Raw genomic sequence first — 24,573 nt, forward strand, 5'->3', positions numbered from 1 at the left:
CTGCTAGGAATTTTTAACCTTTTAAAACTGTTTTCACCAACCCTGATGATGTAGATAAGAGTGTGGTCTTGGCTACAATCCTATGCCCTCTTACATAGGAGTGAATCAAATCAAACACAGCGGGATTCCTTCTGAGTAGACATGCATAAATTCATGCTGTGAGGGTATGTTCCATGACAGTTAAACACCTTTCATGTCATTGATTTTATTTTCAATCCCATCCTTCTGTTAAGAAGCTCAGGGCAAGCAACGTACAGGGTTCTCATCTTCCATTATAATCCTTACAACAATCCTGCAAGGTAGGTCAGGCTGAGAGATGGCGGCTTCAGCAAGGTGAGCTTCATGGCTGGGTGGGAAACTGAACCCAGGTCTCTGCAGTCAACATCTGACCCTCTTAAATAACGTTGGCAAAAGATAAGCACACATTGAAATAGATATTTCCCAGTGAAATGTGCTCAATATTGGCCAGGCTGCACACTTAAAGTGTGTGAAGGTGTAATTAGTCACATTTCACAGACTCAGGGCCCAAACCTATCCAACTTTCCAGCACCGGTGCAGTGCAGCCCCAAGGTAAGGGAACAAATGTTTCTAAACCTTGAGGATGCCTCCCCGATACAGGAAGCAGTGCATATCCCATTGGCACAAGCACTGGCACGGGAAAATTGGATAGGATTGGGCCCTCAGTGGTGTAACTAGAGGGGGTGCAAAGCACTAAGTTTTGCAGGGAGCCTCACAGCAGCATGCAAGCAGCCCCTCCCCTTCCTAGGCCTCCTTTTTGCACTAGGGTAGCCATTTTCAACCACTGTGCCATGGCACATTGGTGTGCCATGGGAGGTCCCCAGGTGTGCTGCGGGAATTTGGGAGAGGGTCATTGGCAGCACGGAGTGCCTTGTCAATTGTCAAAAACCTGATGGTGTGCCCTGAGATGAAAAAATTGACAATCTCTGCTGTAGGGGCCTGGAATGGCTGGGAAGGGGAGGGGCTGCTTGCATGCTGAGGAGGTTCCCTGCCTAGCCTAGTGCTTTGCACCCCCTCCAGCTACACCACCGCACAGGCTTCAGGAATGTAGAGCCTCCACGTTCAGAGGAAGTATACCTTTGAATTTCGGGGGGGGGGGCTGCAACAGCTGGGGGACTCTGCTTGTGGGCTTCCTAGAGGTGCCTAGATGGGCACTGAGAGGACCAGAATGTTGGGCTTGCTGAGGCCCCCATTCCCACCGTTGGTGCTTCAGGGTCCAGCACCAAAGCGCCAGGCAGCCTGCCTTCTCCCTCCGCCCTGGATGAAGCCCCCTTCGCGGTGGGGAGAGAGAAAGAGGAGCCGGAGAGGAGCGAGTGGGAGGAACTGGCCTCTCCAGATGGACTGAGCAAACTCTCCCCGCCAGGGGACTGGAGGAGGGAGCGGCGCTGGCGAGCCTGGCTGCTGCTGCCGCTGCCGGGTGGATGCTGAGCTCGCCTCGGACTTACCCCGGGGAGCGTCTGCCTCGCCTGTCCTCCGAGGGGGCACCCAGGAGCGGGAAGGGGGGCTGAAGAGGCATCAGCTGAGCCCCCCTCCGGGCACCACATGGGCTTGCCGAGGGCTCTCCGTTGCTGGCCGGCAGGGATCGAGCCCACCCGGGCTCCCTGAAGAGGCGGCGGCGATGGGACAGGGACTGGGCGCGCTGCTGCTGCTCCTCACCCTGGGTAAGTGCGGGCACCCCGCGTCTCGCTCCGGGGGGCGGGCTGGAGGGGCAGCTCCAGTAGCGTAGCCAGAGGGGGTGCCAAGCACTAAGTTTTGCAGGGAGCCTCACCGCAGCGTGCAAGGGAGGCGTGCACCTGCCAGTGTCTGGAATGGCTCCGGAGGGGCAGGGGCCGCTTGCACACCACGGTGAGGCTCCCTGCAAAACTTAGTGCTTGGCACCCCCTCTAGCTACGCCACTGGGTGCGCGTCCTGCTCCTCAGGGTGCATGCTGGTCATCGCCTCGTGGTGGCCCCTACCCTTAATGCACTTCACTTTCTTTGAAACAAAACATGCTGCGCTGATCCTTAAATGCAGCTCCCCACCGTTCTGCTTTGATCGTGGGGGTGAGGGGGTGGGAAGAGCCTGCCATGCCACCTACAGGCTTGCCAGCTATTGTTCTGGCAGGGCTCCAGGAGTGCCCTTAACAGCAGCCCAACAGGCAGAAATGCATTGGTATGCCAAATTCATGGGTGATGCAAAACACCTTCACCTGCTAAATCTTGTCCAGCTAGGAAAAACGTTAGCCATCCATGTGGAGTGGAGAGTTCAGTGATCTGCAGCAGGTTCAGAGAAATGTCACCCATAAAGATCTGACTGTCCAGGCTGCCTGCCAACCAGGCTGAACCAATTCAAGCCTTCTGTGCATACATGTATTAACTCCCAGCAGTTCAGGCAGTTAACATACTGTAATTTCCCCTTGCACGTTTTATCCTCACAACATTCCTGTGAAGTAGGTGAGGCCAAGAGCTAGTCTTGGTCCAAAGTTGTGGTGAGAGCTTCAGCATGGAGGTCCAGGTCCTCTACTTCCATCTGGGTATTTCAGCCAAAGGGACAACACTACTGCCACATCTGATCATGCTCGCCTCGCTTGACAGCCGTATAATACCCATGAAATACACTAAAGCCTGGGCACTTGTCTAAAGGTTCTGCTCTCTATCCTTAGAGGATTATTTGCATCAGGAAGTTACATACATCCCCTTTCCATTTACAGCCTATTTGCTCAGGTCACTGACTGCAGAAACTCAGTGTGAAAACATATACCAAGATTTCTCCGACTGCATCTTAAAACTAGGAGAAAATATGGCCAGCTACGAGGAAGAAGAGGATGATGATGAAGAAGAAGGCAGTCAGATGCAAGGGCTGCACACTGTCTGTGGGTGAGTGGCAAACTCTCTCATCTACATGCAGGCAACTCCGCTATGCTTGTCCCTAACAGATACACCTTTGCACTACAGCTGTGACAAATCTACTCCATTGCCTTGTTGTTCATGATCTGTATCCCATATTTCTTTCTGAATATCAGGGTGGCTGGCAAAAATGAACAAAACCAGTTTTGAAATAGTCTCAATTTCAGCATACTCAAACACTAACAGCCCATCTCTAAGAGGGAGAGGAGGAGTTCAGACCTGGGCGAAGGGTGGGGACAGTGGAGGAGGTCTCCACCAACCCCTGGGCCTGAAAGCCGTACATAGCACTACTTGGACTGACACCAGAGATTTAGCTGGCACAGATGTGAGGATCCCCATTGGACAGGTTACAGATTGACATGGCGTAAAGAAACAAATGCTCCCTCAACCCAAGCAGCTCTCTTGCCCAATGTCAGCACTGAATATGGCGTGGACTGTGCAGTCCTGCTGCACCAGCGCTGAATAGGATTGGGCTGTAAATGGCAGAGAAGACTTTTCAAAAGACCTTTCTAAGGATTACCCAAATTCTTTCTTTCCATGGCCTCAGTCATGAGATTAATGACAATGAACAGCTCTGGAGTAGGGAAATGGAGAGTCCCATTCCGCTGTCTCTCTGAGCCAAACTAGGTATGGTGGTGTTAAAAGCATTGTCATCATCAAGTTTGGGGCTTATATGGCCTCTAAAGAAATAGCCATGGCTGTGGACTGATCTGGATCTAGACCTCAGCAAGATGTTGGGAGGTGTTTCATCCTTAATATCTGTTTCATTCTCTCACCAAAAACTCCCACGAAGCTGTTCTGGGCTTCTATTTGCTACACTAGCACTTCCAGAGGTCTGTAGTAGTAAGGATTTTGGGTAGAAAAATGGCACAGAGGACTACCAATCTTCATGCTGAGGTCCAAATTTTAATCAGACCCCCTACTCACACACACTTAGTTGTTACTTTTGAGTAAAAATAAGCTCTTAACTACAGTAGATGATTTCCAGAAGAGTATCTGAATTTATTGTAACAAAACTGACAAGGAACCTTAAAACACTTTAAAGAGTCCATTTATTTCAATAAATGTTTCCATGGACATGAGCTTTTGTGGAGCACATCTGATGAAATGGGCTCTAATCCACAAAAGTTTTTTGCTTAATTTGTGAGTCTTTAAGTTGTTACAAGATCTTTGCTGTGTCAACTGCTTGGTGCTGTATTTAATATCCCATCTAATGTGACCCACCTAATGTCACAGTCTCAGAGTCCCATCCTATGCATGCCTCCTCAGAAGTAAGCCCCATTATAGTCAAGGGACCTTACTCCCAGGAAAGTGTGGATAGGATTGCAGTCAGTTCCTTGCCTTTAAAATAGGAGCTACCGGTATTTACCATGTTTCTGGGCAGGTGCTAAAAGAAGTTTCTAAAGTGCTTTTCATATCATGGTTGCCGATAGACATAATCAGTAAAATGCATTACTTGCAGGGCAGCAACCTGAAAATGGAATAAAACTGAGTAAGGCTCAAACCCACTTGGGCTATGGATCTCAGTCCCAGCCTTAGACCAAATGGCACCCCAGATTAGGATTGTCTTCATGCCCTCTTCATGTGTACACCTTTTGAATACCTCATTTTTAAAAAATTACATTTCTAGAACCCCTTTTGTAATTTTGATGCACAAAGTGTATGTGTGATTTAGGTGTTTGAAACAATGGATCTGTAAGGCTACATGCTTGTTCCTCACTTCCCTGAATAGTGAGTTCAGGGGCTGGAAACAGTACCTGGTCTCCTTTGGAGGAGAGATCAGGATCCACTGGTGGTTGCAACCTGACTTTTGGTGGGTCGACAAAGGGTGTGAAAAAGATCAGATAACCAGTTGCCTCAAGCCCTGAGGCTATTAATAAATCAGCATTCTAAATAGGTTTAGAATGTCATTTTAAAAAGTGGGTCCAGGTGCTAAAAAGTTTGGGAACCACTGCTTTAGGCAGTTCACTCCTGCAAGCAGCAACAGGTTACATCCCCAGCTGGTGGCTTTGGGGCCCAAAAGGACTGGCTCTGTTCATTAATTTTTATGCCATCTTGTCTCCCCCAGAATCCACTATTTTTCCTTTGTTCACAAACTCCAGGAGGGAGGGATGGGTCACATTACATCTGAGCCTTTCCTCTCAGATAGATGTACTTGAGGGTCCTGGTTAAGGAAGCTACTATTGGCCATTAATGTTAAAAGCTGGGGCCCCTGACCAAATTCCTAGCTTAACACAAAGAGCTGCTAAAACAGCTGACCAACCAGCACTCCAGCCCATAAGACGGTTGATCTGATACTGAAATTATAACTCCCAATGCTCATTTTCTGGTCCTGTAACAGAATGTATTCAGGTCATATATAAGCAAATCTTACCCCTCTCATCTTACAGAAGCAGTCACGTTTTCAGAATAATGCAAACATCCAGGGCCTTTCAAATCCAGCACCCCTGGCAATTGCCTAGACTGACTGCCACCAAGTCCCACCTTGGTCTGCCCATGTTCAGCTTTACAGTGAGAGGTTTGAGGTTAAGGTGGATGTAGCCATTTGTTTACAGGTAATCTAATCAGGACCAGGAGCAAGGCAATAAAGGAGCAAAGCATCAAGGCTATTGAAACTCAGCCTGAAGCATGTCTGGTTAGAGGGCCTGATTGAAAGCAAACAAGGGAGAGGGCAGAAATGAAGAGTTTGCTGAGATAAATGGATGTCATTGATGCTTCCAAGTATAAACAGGCTGGAGTAAGACCAAGGGAGAAATTAGGAAATGCAGAAAGCAATCAAGGAAATGACAGAAGCTCTAGGGAGGCATAAACCAACCAGGTCCCAAAGTCTTGAGATTAGAAAAGTAGGAATGTCTTTTAATAAGAACAGGGAGGGACGAAGTGACAGACCAGGTTAGGATAGCATCATTTTTCATACAGCGGGGTTACGAGTTTAATGAAGGAACCAGGAAGGTCTCAGAGGTGGAAAAATGAAAGTCTCAGAAGTGGAATGATTGTCTATGGCATTCTTCCGGGAAGGCTTGGGGTGGGGAGGAGGAGAAAAGATGTTGACAAGCAAAGAACCATAGTTTAGATTGTGCTCCTGCCCCTGACAGTGACCATGGGACACCACCTGCCTGAGTGGAGGAGGAACAAGAAAAGGAATTTATGGTTTTGTTTTTATTATTGGATTGTAGAATACAGTGCATAGTGTTCTACATAGGAGAATCTGAGGACCTAGAAAGGCAGTATAGAAATACCTGTATGATCATGATGATGATGATGATTTATTGCACACTATCATTGTATTGTAGCTGCCCTGGGGAACTCTTTGGAGGCCAAAAGGTAGAATAAAAATCTCCAAACTACTATATCATGATCAGCAATAAATAACAGAAGGGTTGCTCCTAGGTGGTGCTGGGTCATTACTGCTCATCCCCATGGCCATTGGGGTGCTGCAGGGATCTATCTCATCACCCATTTTTTTCAACATCTATTTAAAACCATTGCAGGAGATCATCCAAAGGTTTGGGGCTGAAGTGTCATCATCAGCATCGCACAATGCTCTTCTGCATTGTCATCTTTGGGTGCTGGGAAAACAATGATGATTCTTGAAATTCCAGCTTTCATTTAAAAAAAAAAGTTTCTAGCCCTCAGTACTGTGGAGTTAGGTCTAAATATGTTCTGGCTGTGCCTGGTCACATAACAGAACCCAGAGGGAAGGTAAACTTTTTTTTCTGTGATCATGGTTTGCTCCTTTAAATGAACAGCCAAGACAGACTAAATGATGCATGTGTACTTAACTATCATCGTCTATACAGGCCACAGAATCTGGTGCTTCTTGATAGGTTGTTGCCTGCACTGAGCAGGGGGTTGAACTAGCTGATCTCCGAAGTCTCTTCCAACTGTATCATTTAAGGCTATATTGTCTCACTGAAGAATATACACAGCCCTGGCCACTCCAATGCAGGCTTTGGATTATGTATGTCTCAGCTTACCAACCAACCAACCAAACAAACCAAAAAACCTGGGACAGTCCCATGCCTTCCTTCCAGATGTCATGAAACTGATGCAAAACTACTTTCCTAGGACCATCCTATTCCATGGTTTGCTCTCCAAAAGTGAAAAAAATGCAGGTCATTGACAGGTATGGAGATCAGAATAATTGATGTCTCAGAAAGCAGCCTACTATGAAATCAACAGCATTTGGTTTTTTTTAGTTTTCCTTGTGCAACATTCCCCCAGAGTCCTACACTGACAAGCCATGTGACCATGGCCTGCCTTGCTAAACAGATGGAGGCTGCAAAAAGTGAAGCATGCTGGGAATTGTAATCCCCCAGCTGAAAGGAGGAAAAAAAAACCCGCAGAAAATTGACACTTCCCCTTCTCCAACCCGTTCCCCATTCTCCCTGTCTTCCCTTGAAGTCAGATAATTTTTTACTGCTTCCTGATCGAATTTCATGTTCCATTAAACTGTTGCAGGTTTCAGAGGGCAGGTCCATCTTTTATAAACCAACTCCAGTCTTTACCTTGTTTGGCACCAGTTTCTCTCATTATTATTTCAGGTCATTTATTCTGCCACAGTGGTTCTATTTAATGAGCTCTTTACAGCTGGCATCCGGATAAATGTTCTTTAAGATAAAAAATAACACCAATGTACAATGCGCGGTATACAGAGATATCTCCAACCAAGTGGGACGCTTCCACAAAACCAGGATCTGCTTTCAGCTGAACATTTCTGCTTATGTGAGATCCTGGCATTATAATCAAACACTTCAGGAAGTCTTGCAAAATGATATAAAATTCAATTGCACTTAAATTATACTAATTAAGTCTATATCAGGAAATACAGTTGAGGCTCAGCCATGTCCCCATCCAGGTTGGGACTTCAGACTGGAAGGACTGAAATGGGTCAGCTGGCAATTTTAACTGAAGACGATTAGTGAGCTGAGAGTCCTCCCTTATGAGGAAAGGCTACAACATTTGGGGCTCTTCAGTCTAGGAAAAAAAGGCACTTGAAGGGGGACATGATTGACTATGATGGCACCTTGCCTAGATGCCTTTAAAAAGGGATTAAACAGATTTATGGAAGAAAAGTCCATCACAAGTTGTAAGTCATGATAACTGTATACAATCTTTGAGTTTTATAGGAAGACTATCCCTGAATGCCAGGTGCAAGGGAGTGGCAACAGGATGCAGGTACCTTGTCCTGAGTGCTCCCAGAGACATCTGGTGGGCCACTATGAGATACAGGAAGCTGGACTAGATGGGCCCTTGACCTGACCCAGCAGGACTCAAAAAGTCCTTACAACTTGGTTTGACAGGTGTGCTGATGGTGTTATATAAGTATTAATAATAAATACTGCTGCTGGTAGTGGGGAAAAGCAAGAACTAGCGTTCCTCTCTGACTCTTATTTCACTCATCCAGGTCTTTTGCCCAAAGGACTTCTGCAGCCTTTGGTCTGAGGCCTGCTCAAATCCCTACCTTCCCATGGCTCTTCTGTCTCTCTCCCCCCCCCCCCCCGGTCCCTGGAGGCTGAGCATTGGTGTGAATTTCATGAGCACTGAGTTCTTCTGATTTGACTCTCTTTGGTTGCATTTTCATGAAACAACAGCAAAGTGTTAGCTAATCCTGTAGGGGTTATTAACCCATTTTTGGCTGGCTCACAGGTGTACACATTTGGTCCCTGTTGCATATTTGCAACATTAGAACATAAGAACAGCCCCACTGGATCAGGCCACAGGCCCATCTAGTCCAGCTTCCTGTATCTCACAGCGGCCCCACGAAATGCCCCAGGGAGCACACCTGATAACAAAAGAGTCCTGCATCCTGATGCACCCTTGCATCTGACATAGCCAATTTCTAAAATCAGGAGGTTGCACATACACATCATGGCTTGTAACCCGTAATGGATTTTTCCTCCAGAAACTTGTCCAATCCCCTTTTAAAGGCATCCAGGCCAGATGCCGTCGCCACATCCTGTGGCAAGGAGTTCCACAGACCAACCACACGCTGAGTAAATAAATATTTTCTTTTGTCTGTCCTAACTCTCCCAACACTCAATTTTAGTGGATGTCCCCTGGTTCTGGTGTTATGTGAGAGTGTAAAGAGCAACTCTCTATCCACTTTATCCTTCCCATGCATAATTTTGTATGTCTCAATCATGTCCTCCCTCAGGCGTCTCTTTTCTAGGCTGAAGAGGCCCAAAAGCTGTAGCCTTTCCTCATAAGGAAGGTGCCCCAGCCCAGCAATCATCTTAGTTGCTCTCCTTTGCACCTTTTCCATTTCCACTATATCCTTTTTGAGATGTGGCGACCAGAACTGGACACAATACTCCACGTGTGGCCTTACCATAGATTTGTACAACGGCATTATAATATTAACTGTTTTGTTCTTAATACCTTTTCTAATGATCCCAAGCATAGAATTGGCCTTCTTTACTGCTGCCGCACATTGGGTCGACACTTTCACTGACTTGTCCACCACTACCCCAAGATCTCTCTCCTGATCTGTCACAGACAGCTCAGAACCCATTAGCCTATATGTGAAGTTTTGATTTTTTGCCCCAATGTGCATGACTTTACACTTACTTACATTGAAACGCATCTGCCATTTTGCTGCCCATTCTGCCAGTCTGGAGAAATCCTTCTGGAGATCCTCACAATCACTTCTGGTCTTCACCACTCGGAAAAGTTTGGTGTCGTCTGCAAACTTAGCCACCTCACTGCTCAACCCTGTTTCCAGGTCATTTATGAAGAAGTTGAAAAGCACCGGTCCCAGGACAGATCCTTGGGGCACACCACTTTTCACCTCTCTCCATTGTGAAAATTGCCCATTGACACCCACTCTCTGTTTCCTGGTCTTCAACCAGGTCTCATTCCAGGAGAGGACCTGCCCTCTAATTCCCTGACTGTGGAGTTTTTTCAGTAGGCTTTGTTGAGGGACTGTGTCGAACGCCTTCTGAAAGTTCAGATATATGATGTCCATGGGTTCTCCCGCATCCACATGTCTGTTGACCTTTTCAAAGAATTCTAAAAGGTTCGTGAGGCAAGACTTACCCTTACAGAAGCCATGCTGATTCTCCCTCAGCAAGACTTGTTCGTCTATGTGTTTTGAGAGTCTATCTTTGATGAGGTATTCTACCATCTTACCCGGTATAGATGTTAGGGTGACTGGCCTATAGTTTCCCAGGTCCCCACTCTTTCCCTTTTTAAAGATCGGTGTGACATTTGCTATCCTCCAATCCTCTGGCACCATGGCCGTTTTGAGGGACAAGTTGCATATTTTAGTCAAGAGATCAGCAACTTCATTCTTCAATTCCTAAATAACTCTTGGATGGATGCCATCAGGGCCCGGTGACTTACTGATCTTTAACTATCAATTAGGTCTGAAATATCTTCTCTTTTAACCTCTATCTGACTTAAATCCTTGGTCAAAAGGGGCCCTTTGGGCAGCAGTATCTGCCCGAGGTCTTCTGCCGTGAAGACAGATGCAAAGAACTCATTCAATTTCTCTGCCATCTCTAAGTCTCCTTTTATTTCCCCTTTCCCTCCCTCACCATTCAGAGGGCCGACCGCTTCTCTGGCGGGTTTCCTGCTTCTAACATATTTGAAGAAGCTTTTATTATTCCCCTTAATGTTGCTGGCCATGTTTCCTCATAGTCTCTCTTGGCCTCCCATATCACCTTCTTGCATTTCTTTTGCCACAGTTTATGTTCCTTTTTATTCTCCCCATTAGGGCAAGACTTCCATTTATGGAACATGGGACAGAAATGGCATTAAGGAGAGCCTGCATTAAACTTGCACTGTCTACCCACTCACGTGCAGGAACAGATTTTGCACTAGAGGATGGAACCAGATCTTGGTGGATCCAAAGATGCACTTTGGCTTGTCCAGTAAAATCTCTAACTTTTTCCTTTAGAGTGGGAGATCCCTATGCCATAGCATAAGCCATCTTCAGACTATGAAGAAAGGCTAAACAATTGCTTGTGATAAAGCCGGAGGTTCTATCACTTAAAAGGAAGAAGTCAAAGATTCACTGGGCATGCCCAAGCACCTCTTGAATCTAAGCCTAGGAGACTCCCATTTATTGCAGTTATGTGAGACACCCCCAGAGATCTCTCTAATCCCTAGATATAAAATCCTTCAATAGTCTGCTCTAAAATAGACAGAAGCATTTCACTGAGAGACTGAGAAGTCTCTACTCTGGCCATGATCACAAAACAGCTCCAAGCATTAGGGCAGAAACTTTTTTTAGAGATGGGCAATGTCTACCTGTGACTTCTCTGCTTTGTTTTATGGAAAAAAACTGTCTCTTCTGTATTCTTTGCTGCAGATATTGGGATGAATTTCATACTTGTGCTGTGACTGCTCTTTGGGAGTGCCAGGTCGAAGCAGCAACCATCTGGGAGATGTTGAAAAAGGAATCTAGAAAAATCAAATTTCAAGGCAGCCTTTTTGACTTGTGCGCCTCCAGTGACTCCCAGAACTACAGCTCAACACAGAACCCAACAATTTCTCTGCTAAGCATCACTCTGATGGTCACTTGGCTTAATTTATAAAGGAAGCAACCCAGCAATTCTGTACAATTGTAAATATATTTCTTTCCAGATCACTGATAAATATTATTAGGTGATTGATTTTAAGAGAATGGTTGTTATCAATAGCTGTGGAAGATGGGAGATATTGCACAGTACTTCCTAATCTTTAGCTTTACCTAGTGATCTGTTTTCAATAATAAGTCTGGCAGTTGCTCCAACTTGATCTTGTCCACACCAAGTGACACCTGAACCACTACTTTAAACTGCTGAAAGGATGTTTCTAAGGAAAATGGTGGTACAACAGCTTGGATCCTTGTTGAATCCACTTTGGTTAAAGTATCAGTCAACTTATTGTGTTCACAGCCACCCACGTAAGCCTCCTTTAAGACAGCATCTATCAGTGCAAACTTGAACCTGCTGCATGATATCATAGAATGGAAAACATTGGATGACTCAAGACCAGCTGAACTTTTGGAAGCTATTCGGCCATCAGCATAGCACTGAGCAGAGAAATTCAAATGGATTCATTTCAGCCCAGAAACTATCACTTAGAAACAGCCACTGATAGGTCACAACATTGAATTACTGCCCTAACTAGCCTTGCACAGGTTTGACTGATCAGCACAATTGAACATGGTTGATTTTACCTTTCCTGTGTGAACATTTGTTTGTCCAAACACACACACAATAAAGGTATAAACCAACCATGCTGCATTTATCGGATGATGGCTTTAGAATGTTATGACAAAGAGCTCTGGCCCAAAGATGGTTGATGGAATCTCAGGGTTGCCTGTAAGCTGGAAAATGTGCACTTTTCTAATGCATTTACAAGAAATCAATCTGTACTAGTACCCCCCGCCCAATTATTCCCTACCTTCCCCCCCCCCCCCGTAGGGTGATGTGAGATTAAAGTAATTACTGACTCTGTTTCTGAAATACAGGGAAATGTTTGAACATGTTCACGGACAGGAAGACACCCAATTTTGTGAGGCCTTTCTGGTGGGCGGGTATATATTCTGGCAGACTAGTCATAGGTAACATATTACTTATTCTGAAATCTGCATGCTTCTGGTCAGGTGTAAGCAAAGGCTGGCTATCCCACAACTGCCCCCACCCAGATTTCTTGTAGCTCTTTCCCCATCACCATAGTAAGAAAAGTTTCTCTGGTTTACATTTCTGCATGTCAGGCACAGAAGGAAAAAGGGAGAAAGCCTGATATACAGTATCCCTGTAGTTTCTGCTGATTGACTCTGGCATGGGAGCAGCTGTTGCCAAAACTCTCTCTGGGAGCGACTCGAGTACCTATGCTAGACCAGGTTCATTAAGAAAAGGAAGCCATCTGCCACTTACCTGCTATGTGGCAATGCAAATGTAGCTGAATGCTGCTTAAATACTCAGAAAAGAAAACTGGGCTTCAAGGGCTGGCAAAAAGAAAACCAGGGTCTGCCAGATGTCAAAGTATCATGCCTCCACTGAAGGTCAGATCACCACCTATTTTTGCTGCACACAACAGTAACATTTTACACTCTTAACTCTCTTATATACCTATGACCCCGGGGGTGGCTCCAGGTTTGAGAGGTCCTGGTAAGGTGATCTCCCACCTGCCAAGTTTTCTTCCCACAATAATCCATGTAGTATTGCAATGCTACAAGGGAGACTGGGAGAAAATCATAGTGGTTAGCTGCCACCAGCACAACAAAAACCACAGAAATCTACACTCACCATGTTGACAAAGAGAGGAGGACCCCCCCAAGCTGCTCATTGCAGTGTGCCTCCCTGGGGTGCAGGCCCTCAGCAGCTTCTCAAGGGTTCCTTGGGCAGATGATGACCTGGCATGATCAAACAGAATTAGGGCTGCAATACTATGTACACTTGTCTAGGGCAGGGGTATCCAAACATTTTGGCAGGAGGGTCACATCATCTCTCTGACACATCATCTCTGTGTCGGGGGGGGGGGGGCAAATTAATTTACATTTCAAATGTGAATAAATTTACATAAATGAATATATTAGATGTGGAACTTGTATGAATGAATGAAGGTCTTGCAATAGCTCAAGGCTTATAAAAGTCCTTGCACAAAGTAAGGCTGGCCTTTCCTTCGCTGCTGCCGCTGCATCACAAACATGAAACAGCAAGCAGTGGAGGGAGCCCTAGTCCCACAGATCATGTGAGAGATCAAACACTTGCCTTCATACTGAGAGCAGTTGTGTAGGGCCAGCATGGGCTCCAGCAAGCCTCCGGATGGCCAGAGGCTCATTGGAGACTGGGGGCTCCCCGTGGGCCTGATTGTGAGTCCCTGAGGGCCACAAGTGGCCCCCGGGCCAGGGTTTGGGCACCCCTGGTCTAGAGTAATTTCCAATGAACACAATGGGACTTACTACTGAGTAAACACACACAGAATTGTGCTATAGTACTCTGTACATACAGAGCAGCAAATCACAGGCTGCTCAGTAGTGAGGGAAGGTACTCTATGCATGCTCAAAAGGTATATAATTTCATATTCATTTCTTTAAAAAAAAGGGGGGGAGAGGTTACGACCAAGGCACAAGACAGTAGTGAATAAAGGTGTGGAGCCGCAAGATGAGCAGCATCTGTTTTACACCAATAACAAAAGGCACGAAGGTGAGAACTATAGGCTGAAATTCTTTCTTTCTTTCAACCATTTTCAAGCCTTTATGGCTGAAAGATATAAATCTATTGAAATCAACAGTCACAAGGTATCAAATAGCAATCCTCCTAATGCAATAGGATTCTTCACCAGGCTGGATATTAACCCATTTCTGCCCAGCCCAAAGATGTACATATTTGATCCCTGTTGCCTATATGCATTACTGCCTGCTGGTCAGAAATGGTTTTAAAGCAAAAGTGGTAGTTGAGAAAAACAGTGACAAAACACTGTAGGTTCCACAACAGTCTGCAGTTTGTAAAATCAACAAATGGGGGTTTGGGGTTTTTTTTATGAAGAGTTGAATCAGCCTCTAAAGGATGTGAGATGATTTTCATACACATGCAGGGCTGCTTAGAGAAAGGAAGCAACAAGATGGTTTACACCCCCCCCCCCCAATTCTCTGGAAATAAGGAGTCTGCAAGTTAGCTCAGTCCAGCCTCTAGTCAAACCTGAAACTCACAAGTTCTTTCCAAGGCAGAGATCAGAAAAAGAAGAGCAACAAGATGAACTTTATATTATCAATTCTTCCATACAGGAATTGCATCCCTTCCACGAATGTTATAGCTTACTAAAAAGAAAATGGAGCCATCTGCTGGAGAAAAACAGGAAATATGAAACCCTCACTTAAAAGCACATACAGGTCCAGCCTATTTATACACGGATTTGACTCAACAGGAATAGCCCCTGCAAATGAGAAGGAATGTGCTGATCCCTGGAGAAGGGGAAAATGCACCCCTTTAAAATCAGTTTAAAAAACTCAACAGCCCTTTAACAATAGCCTCCTTAATGAGGGAGGGAGGGAGGGGGCAGCTGGCTGACAACCCATCAATCCTTCTCTCCCCAGTGGACCCTTCCCTTCCCCCTGAGCAGGTGAAAGAAAGGTGATCCCTTTGCATTGCTGAAGGGAGGGGCTGAGTGTAAGCTTTGAGCGCTTTGTAAGCTCTTGATGGATGGATTGTCTTATTAATGACTCTTATCTTACATCACAAAGGTCAGCAAGGCTGTTTTTAAATCACTGGAGCAAAGAAACTTTGTTTTTTAAATTGATTTTTTATAGTGTGTTTTTTTGCCATCCACATGAGTACTTGGAACGGAACCCCTGTATAAGTATGCTCTCTAATCAAATACCGGATGTGCAAATTTTGGATCAGGAGGTACATCTACAAGGCCATTATAGTGGAGGGCAAGAGAAGAACTGCCCTCTGACTTGCGTAACACTTGAAGATGCAGAGCAAAGATTGCCTCTTGGACAGAATATATACATAAAATCTCTGTGTTCAGCAGTGACAACAGAAACCAAGAAGAGCACTTTGAGAGACTTTTTCCAATTCTATTAGCAAAATTATCCCTCCAGTCATTACAAATCAAGCATTAACTTACCAATATAACTTATACAAATTCAGAACATTCATAAACACTGATGTACAAAGCAAAGATCAGCAGCATGTCTGAAAGGGAATCACGTTGTTAAAAATGCAAACAATGCCATTGACAAGTACACCTGGGCTTGTTATAGGCTAGTCCTCCTTTAAAAAAGTCAATTGATCTCCCAAAGTCATCAGAAGAGGAGCAGTTAAAATAATTCTACTGATTCTACCTCACATTCAGTTTTCCTATTTCTTGACAAATTCTGGAACTGAGGAAAGAACAAAGAATCCTCACCACTTTCCTGTCCCCACTCCCCCAACATTCTTACAGTCAAAACAGCAACACGGGAATACAGTGTAGAACAAATCAGCTGTTACATTTGTTGATGTGTTGTTTTAATGGGAGAACCATATATCTTGTGTTCCCCTTATTTGACAGGGTTAAAATTTTAGCCTACCAGTTCATATAGTTCTATATATCATCTGTTTTTGGCCTGTCATTTCAGTACACTCCTTGTAGAGAAAGGGCTCCTTATAAAAAGGCTAATCTTTTTATATCAGTCACTTATTCATGTTGACGAGTGGACAGCCTAATTTCCCGAGCTTCCCTAGAGAGACCATATAACTTTCCCAAAGCATGGGACTGGCAGAAAGTTTTCCCACCAAGTAAAGTTGTGAGTACTGTATGTTCGATTTTTGGTGTTTTCTGGGGAGTATAGAAGCAAAGCATTGAAAAGCGTGGACAGTACACTGCTTTCCTGGGTACTGGTTTTAGAGGATGTTATCTTGCCCTCCATTTCTTATGGGTCAAAAATATGCAGTATGCCTAGGCATTCTTGTTGACAATATTGTTGCCTAACCCAAACCTGAGGGAAATGAAAGCTCTTTTCCTTGGTGCTCAAGTCATTCAGCATGGACATGGTATCTTCATGCTGAAGTCAGAGGAGACTTTGCTAAGGAAGGCAAGATGGCAGTTCTCTCTGTCTGTCCTGTTCCCTATCTCTCATTGGGTTCAGTGATTTATTCTCACTTGGAAGTAGCATGCTTAGTGTGTTTGCTATAGTAGTCTTTATAAAAATATGTGGTCATTTCAAGTTTTCTCTTTCCTTCAGTCACATCTACCTCTGGATAATTTGAGTTTCATTTTCTTAAACATATCGCTGCTCCTGTACTAGATATAAAGTTTTCTTATTACAACTGGTTCTGTCTCATTTCTTTTTCTAGTACTGATGTTTTACACTACCAATAATTTAGTTTTAAAAAACTATTGTGCTATTAAAAGGAATAAAAGCTTACATTTTGGAATTACTATGGAATTCCCTACTGGGGCAACTAAGAACTTCCCCCTCCCTTGTGGTCTTTTGGTGAGGGCTCAAAACATTTTTGTTCAGTCTTATGTTTGGGTGATGTACCATGGTTTGTCCCCTGTGTCTCTATAACAGAGCTTTGGTTATAAATAGTTGCCCTCCTCCAATTTGTTGTTCCTCTTATGATTTTATTTATTGTTTTATATACTGCATATTTTTAGTCTTGAATTGTAAGCTGCTTTGAGCGTTTGCTCTGGCATAGGAAAGGTGGAATATAAATCATTTAAATAAAATAAATAAATCATTTAGAGCCAATAAGTGTAAATTTTGCAAAAAGTCACATTCCAATGATAACTTGGTCTGATCACTCCTTTTTCCCTCCTCTCCCTGCTGCCAAGTAAAGCAACAATATACTATAATCCCAACTGATCAGAAATCGGCAACGGAAAATGACAGCAATTGTAAACCAATTTTTTCTTCAATCCAATAAATATGACAATTTTCTTCTTGTGTTAACTGCAAGAGTAGCCAAGCCTTCTGGGATCACAGCTGCTGAATGAGCAATGCAGTATCAAGTCCTTTATCACTGTTTTATCTCCTTGGTTTTTATTTTAAAAAACCTGAAGTAACAGATACCAGACGTTCAGGGGCAAAGAACAAAATGAAGTCTTGACTGTGTATTACCCTGAAGCCCACAACCCAGGAGGTGGCCAAGCCAAGAGGGCAGCCTTGATCACCATAATCCAGTGCTCACCTCACAAATTCACATTGCTGTTCATATATTTGTTTTGTTGTCCAACACTGAATTTGATCTGTGTCACTTGAGTGACATTGATGCATCTGTGTTAAGTGTGCTGTATCTGCTTTGTTCATCATCTTGTGGAGGCATCACAAAGCCTCATTCTTACAACCAGTGTTTTCAAAATGTTCGAACAGACCTGCTGGGTTCTTTAGTTGCATTCTCATATACTATGTTAGCACCAAGATGCTGAAGCTGGTCAGGAGACAGTCCATCCAAAAGTCTATACATTAGATTTGGGGGCTGAATTGAGTGGGATTTCCTTCAGTTCTGTTCTCATACAGAGGTATTCCCCAATCACAGTCATGAGAGCTGTGCACACAGTATGTACGAGCCACCATGTTAAAGCAGTTGGAAAGTGGGCATTATAAATCCAGCAGCCAAGCAGATGGAAAAAGTGAACGGTGACTGTGAAATCCAAACACTGCTTTCCTCGCCGGACGAAATACAGCAAGCCCACAGCACTGTGAAAGGGGGAAAATTGTTATTTTATCCCAAACTACAGTGTTCAGAGAAAGAGAAATTGATAAGACACAGATCTGAACTGATCAGCAAACAGTCTATGTTCCACATAATCAAAGTAAGGATAATTTTATACCATGTCTTCAATTAGGTTTGTTAAAAACTGAACCAGAAGCAAGTAACTCTTTTGTAACTCCAGGTTTAAAAGTTCTGTTTTTTCTCATTTAGACTTCAGCTATTTTAGACAACTTCGGAAAATGAACGGCCAAACATTTTGGAAACTTTCATTTTGCAACCAGACTTCACTTCTTTTCCTGGCTGTTTTGTATGGTGTGACACCTTATCCCCATGCCTCCCAACACAAACAAAGGAAACAAAAATATGCATGCTCAGAGAGCGAAGGCAGGCAAGTGAGCCCACAGCTTCACTGCTTGCATCACAGTGCGGGGTAAGGAATCCCAAAGGAGAGAACAAAACAGCAGCAGACCACAGGCTGGACAAACCACAGCTGTAGGCTGGATCCAGCCTGCAGGTTGTAGTTTGGAGATGCTTGTTCTAGATTATGAACCCCATTACTCTGCCCATTCTCTTTCCCAGTTTTCCTATCCTTTTCACTCTGTCCTGCTCTTCCCCCTCATTACTTTGGATCCTTCTTCCAAAGCTCCTTTCCTAGGATTCCTTACACACCTTAACTTATTTCCTTTACCTGCAGTCCTCTCAGCCTCACATGTCCTTTTTCCTATGCCTTTTCTCCTACCCTTCTTCCTCCAACCCCCCCCCCCCAATGGTAACCTTCTGAGCAGTTCAGCAAAGCAGAGACAGGGCACCAACAGTGCAATCCTATGCATGCCAACTCAGAAGGCAGCCCAACTGAATTAAATAGGACTTATTCTTAGGTAAGTTACATACAGGGTTGCAGCCTTAGTCAATTGCTACCAGGAGCTTCATCATAAAACCCTTAATTCACTAAGTACAAATTATGTGTCTGCCTTTTGCAGACAAGTTCATTCTCTAATGGGCAGCCCAATCCTAAGCTGTGCTGGTGAAACCAGGCCACATGGCCTGCACTGCATCCAATGCAGCTTAGGAACAGGCTGGACATCTCCTTGGGGTAAAGGGATACATTTTCCTTTACCCATGGTAAAGCCCCAGAGGTCTCTATGGGGTTATTGTATCCATGCCAGTTATTTAGCTGGCACAAATCTGGTAAACCCAGTGTCATACCAGGCTGGCCAGGAGGGGGGATTAGATACAGCACACACCACCACCACCCTTCCAGGCCCAATCCTTCCCCTCATTCTGCTCTCTCCTTCCCAAAAACACTTTCTCTCTGCCTCCAGACCACCCTCTTCACATCGCTTGGTACAACCATACCTGTTCCACTTAGCACTGGGCTGGGACAGCAGGCCAGAGAACACCTCTGTGCCAGGACTGTTGGCTTGTGAGTTGTCATAGACATGCCTTATGGCACATTTGTAACACTCTGAGCTGGCACAGGGACAACTGCACTGACTCAAGCAACATTACGATTATGTTAGTCATTTAAAAGGTACGTATTCTTAAAAATGACATACAGTGGTTATAAGTGCCAGAGATGCATCTGAGATGGACTTACCAGGTGAGTGCATTCAGGACAAAGGCCATCATGGAAAGTCTCCCAGTTGAGGTGGAGAACCCCAAAATCTACATAGGGTTAAACACAAGTGGCCGTTGGAACAATATGGAAGCCAGCTCAAGGTCCATTTAACCCTTCCCCTTCTGTGTATCCCTTCCACTTAAATGTTTCTTGACTTTAGAAGAAAAAAGAAAATTATTCTTCTAATCTGATTTATTTATCTACAGAGTTTAAATAAGAAATCCAACAACACTAAATCACCAAGACCAAGTTGCTTTTAAAGTGCCTGTTATTATATTGCATTTTATACCTGTATATTATTTTACATGGTTTCATAAATTTTAAATATATACATATTTATATTTATAAAATATTAATATTTATAAAAATGTTTTATATGGTTAAATTGTGTACAACAATATTATGTTGTACACCCCTTTAAGCAATGGAAAAGTGCCATAAAATTATTTTAAATAAAAATAAATATTTCAGAAGGGTCAAAGCTATAATTCCTACAGCAGTATTACCCTTTTCTCAGTCCACCATTTTAGTTAATGGACCTAATTAACTCAAACAATTCTCAGTGCAACAAACATCCTGCATGTGCCATTTTGTGTCTTCCCAACTTTGGGGAGGCTAAGCAAAACTCAAGAAACTATTCGTCAGCATTCTTTAACATCAATAATAGTATCCTTTGTCTGGCGATTAATGATCTCTTGTGATGCATTGACCATCCCTCCTAGAGAAGCAAGCCCCAGTCTCCACTTCAATGTAGAAGAAATCCTTCATTCACCACTACGAGTTAAAGTGTCCTGCCTTGAAAATGCCAGCCTCAAATTCGCCCTCCACCCCCTGCACAAACTTTCCATGTTTTACACAAACATGAGAAAGTGGCTTTTTAATCAAGGGGAAGGAGCATTCCTCCAGAAGAGTGCTCAAGGAACAGCAGTTTTATTTCATTTTCTTACGTGAAGGGGGAGATAACCTTCCAGGGAAAGACTGTGGGATAAACAGTGGGGGAAGATGCGATCCACCCCCTAACATGAACAAAAGAAATGGACTACATATAGGGGAAAAATCACATTAAAAAACTAATTTTGTGTTGTGCATGGAAACTTTGGTGCTACTCTATTTTTGGACAAACACAACAGTTACAACTACAATGTGGGAAAAGGTACTAGATCAGCAGCAGCCCTGGTTTCCAAAACTGAAGAAGAGTTGCTAAATGCACATGCACATTTTCAACCACAGAAAGACAAGCAGAGCTGGAGATTCTCTTATAAAAGGGAATCAAATCAGTATATTACAGCAGAACATATTCTGCTTTAACCATGATCAGTGTGCTTTACAACTCTATCTCAGTCAGGAGCATGACAGGAAGAAGGTTGCCACTTTTTCTGTTTCATCCACATGGAAGATCTACATCCCCCCTGTTGAACAGAAATGTAGCCTTGGCTTTATCTTCAACTTCTCTCTTTGCTTTCTCTCTTACACTCAATTCCTAAACAACTCATGTTGCTTTTGTGGTCCAGTACCAGTCATCTCTTACCTTGATGACTGTAACTTCTGATCTCCCATTAGCTACAATTTTCTTCATTTTTTTGGCTACATAAATCACTTTCTACAAATAATCTCAGCTTCCTCACCTCTAGTGGCCTGCCTTAGCCCTTGCACATAGCTGATCTTGGGGAAGGAGAGTATTTCCTGCAAGAGTCAAATTCTTTTCTCTCCAGTATTCTCTCTCCATCCCTACCCATATCTTCAACTCTGTCTTCTACATCCTCCCTTCTGTGTTTGGGGTATGGAATCTAGATCATGTCCACATTAAAACTGGCTCCAGGATTTCCCTGCACAAGAAAGACAGCCACTCTACTCAGGACCACATAAGACTGCAGTGTTTGTCCCCAAAACAATCTCGTGCCCCTTTTCACTGTTTGTGTTTTCCCTCTTTCCCTGGACAAAGAGGAACGTCATACCTCATAGCTGAACATCTGGTCAAGGGAAGGACTGCTCTGTACCAGGCTGTCCACAAGAGCTAACCAAAGTCCCAGCGAGCTATAGTAAACCCCCTGCATAAGCACAATTTGGGAGAGGATGAGAACAGGATCCCAGACATAACTGCGGAACTGTGAAGCCATTCCTGAAGCTGAAATCCCCTGGCTCGCTATGCCCAGTCTAGTATCGTCCGAAAGCAGCACATACACATGTCAGTGTCTAGAGACTGCAATGAGGGAATCCATCAGCACCTGCAAAGGTACAGAACAAAGAACCATGCATGGGAACCAACAAAATTATGCATGGAAAGGATACAGTGGATAGAGAGATGCTCTTTACACTCTCACATAACACCAGAACCAGGGGACATCTGCTAAAATTGAGAGTTGGGAGAGTTAGGACAGGCAAAATAAAATATTTCTTTACTCAGCGTGTGGTTGTTCTGTGCAACTCCTTGCCACAGGATGTGGTGATGGCGTCTGGCCTAGATGCCTTTAAAAGGGGATTGGACAAGTTTCTGGTGGAAAAATCCATTACGGGTTACAAGCCATGATGTGTATGTGCAACCTCCTGATTTTAGAAATGGGCTGTGTCAGAATGCCAATGCAAAGGAGGGCACCAGGATGAGGTCTGGTGTGCTCCTTGGGGCATTTGGTGGGCCGCTGTGAGATACAGGAAGCTAGACTAGATGGGCCTATGGCCTGATCCAGTGGGGCTGTTCTTATGTTCTTAACCATTCTGATCATGGCTTATGAAAAGGAATTCTAAGCCACACATCCCCCCAAACCCAAGAATAAAGCTGGCTTCCTTTGGCCACAATACAGGACAATATTAATAGTTCTTAAAATGTGGTTTCTAAAAACAAGGCACTTGGTCCTGAAAGAGGCATGATAAACCTCTGTCTCTCTGGCAGAAAGAAGCTGGAGCAAAACAGCAGGACTACAGTTGATGTTGTGTGTGTGTTGTGAGGTCAGGGGAAGGCTACCTTGAAGTATATACAAAAATTAGTGTTTCTTAACCAGTGGTACGGATACCACCAGCAGTACTTGAGGTGGTGTCTGGTGGTACTCAATGGACCCCTGCCACCCAGCAGCAAGACCAGGAACACAACACAAAAACAGTGGGAGGAAGCTTGGCTAAGTGGGCAGAGCTTCAAAGCATGCTTTTCTGCACTCAAAAAAGCCCTCCCATCCACCCTGAGCCTTTTACTGGTGTCTGTTGCATTGCCTCTGGCCCCCCAACCCAGAAGTAACTAGCGATGACATCACTGCCAGTTACTTCTGGTGGTACTTTGAATAGGTGGACCAAGTGAGGTGGTACAGTGGAGGACAAATGTTGAGCAACACTGCAATAAATCTTTGGCGTGGGTGACTGAAAACATGGTTTTCCAGATTTTAGCCCAGCTCTCCATCCAAGGCCTCTCCCAGATGCAGGGAAGGGCACCAGGACACAGACTGTGTCTTGTCTTGTGTGCTCCCTGAAGCATCTGGTGGGCCTCTGTGAGATATAGGAAGCTGGACCAGAAGGACCTTTGGCCTGATCCAGCAGGGCTCTTCTTATGTTCTTAGCATTGCAAAAAACAAAAATGCCAGTCTACTTTGAACTCTTGAAACAAAGAAGTAAATAAGACAACTATAGGTGCTATAAATGAGCAGGACTCAGGGCTAATGGACTCGAGAGGGTGATATGGAAGTTCCACAGTGAAACATCCGTGTCTGGGAACAAGATCTCTCTGAAAACAGGCTTGACTGGAGGGCCACCCCCTCAAAGTCCTGGGGGCTTCCCAGGGGCATCCAGCTTGGCAATGTGGGAAGCAGGAAGGTGGCCGCTCCACTTCCTATTGCTGCTGTTTTACTGTTGCAACAGGAAGCTGTTTGAGGAGATGCTGGATTGGGGGCAGGTGGGTGGGAAGCCATAGAAGACTCCCACCACCACCAGACACTTAGCTTACCATCCTAGCACACTTACCTGGGAGTAAGCCCCATTGACCACAATGGGACTTACTTCTGAGTAGACATGCATAGGATTGGGCTCACAGGCTGCATTCCTTCCGTCATTTACTTGGAAGTAAGCCCCATTGACTACAATGGAGCTTACCTCTGAGTAGACATTCCTGGGTTGGGCTCCTAAGCAAAGAGGGGGAGCAGCTGCCTTCAGTCCCCAGCAGGGAGGTGGGAGTGGGTGGGAGGGAGCCATGGCAGACCCCCCCCACTCCCAGGCACTTGGGCTGCCACCCTACCCACACTTACCTGGGAGTAAGCCCCACTGACTGCAATGGGACTTACTTCTGAGTAGTCATGTCTGGAGTTGGGCTCCTAGGCGAGGGGGGCAGCAGCACCGCCCAGGCCCAGCTCCCGTGGAGAGCGCGCACGACCCCCGGGCTCCAGGCAGCCCCAGGGAGGCCCGCTCTCTAGGGAGAGCAGGAGGAGGCGCGGACGAGGGGCAGCCCCTTCTTCCTCCCACAGCCCACACGGAGACAGAGCGCTCGGCCCCCCCCCCTCTACCTGCGCCGCCTCCCACCCGGGCCTCTGCCTGGCACCCGCCTCCGTCGCAGCGCCTGTCACTGACCGCAGGACCCAACGGCTGCCCAGGACCCCGCAGGGCTGCCCGCGCGCTGCCTGCGCCATGAGCCTCGCCTCCCACCGCAACACCCCGATCAGGCGCCACCAAGGACAGCCTCCCTCCCCTCCCCGCAGGCCCCGTCGTCAGCGCAGAGGCCCCGCCCGCTGCCCAGGGGGAGGGGTTCGCTCGGGCTCTGACGTCATCGCCCTGGGAGAGGTGGGCGGGGCCAGAGGAGTGCACGCCCCTGATAGCAGGCTGCGAGGAGGGGCGCTGTTCTCAAGCAGGGCAGGGAGTGCAGTGGGTGGGGAGGCAGGTGAGGCAGGGCCTCTCCACTGGAGTCCTTCACAAGGGGCCACTGCCATGTGAGGTGCCTGAG

At 45.3% G+C, this 24,573-nt stretch overlaps 1 protein-coding gene across 3 annotated transcripts; it reads right to left on the reverse strand.

The window, feature by feature from the left end:
• Positions 1–15,120: 15,120 nt before the first annotated feature.
• On the reverse strand, positions 15,121–24,209 carry SYS1 (SYS1 golgi trafficking protein). 3 transcript variants are annotated; one of them, XM_066624372.1, is made up of 4 exons: positions 24,140–24,209; positions 21,617–21,886; positions 19,641–19,708; positions 15,121–18,027 (listed from the first exon to the last, which is right to left on the reverse strand). In XM_066624372.1, exons 2-4 carry the CDS (start codon positions 21,776–21,778, stop codon positions 17,787–17,789), a joined length of 471 nt encoding a protein of 156 aa, XP_066480469.1. In that variant the 5' UTR covers positions 21,779–21,886; positions 24,140–24,209; the 3' UTR covers positions 15,121–17,786. The 3 variants fall into 3 exon arrangements, with proteins under 3 accessions (XP_066480469.1, XP_066480471.1, XP_066480470.1); XM_066624374.1 differs by lacking the exon at positions 24,140–24,209 and adding an exon at positions 23,921–24,086; XM_066624373.1 differs by lacking the exon at positions 24,140–24,209 and adding an exon at positions 23,885–24,086.
• Between the last annotated feature and the right edge of the window lie 364 nt (positions 24,210–24,573).

The sequence above is a fragment of the Tiliqua scincoides genome, chromosome 4, assembly GCF_035046505.1.
Source record: "Tiliqua scincoides isolate rTilSci1 chromosome 4, rTilSci1.hap2, whole genome shotgun sequence".
Classification (NCBI taxonomy): Eukaryota; Metazoa; Chordata; class Lepidosauria; order Squamata; family Scincidae; genus Tiliqua; species Tiliqua scincoides.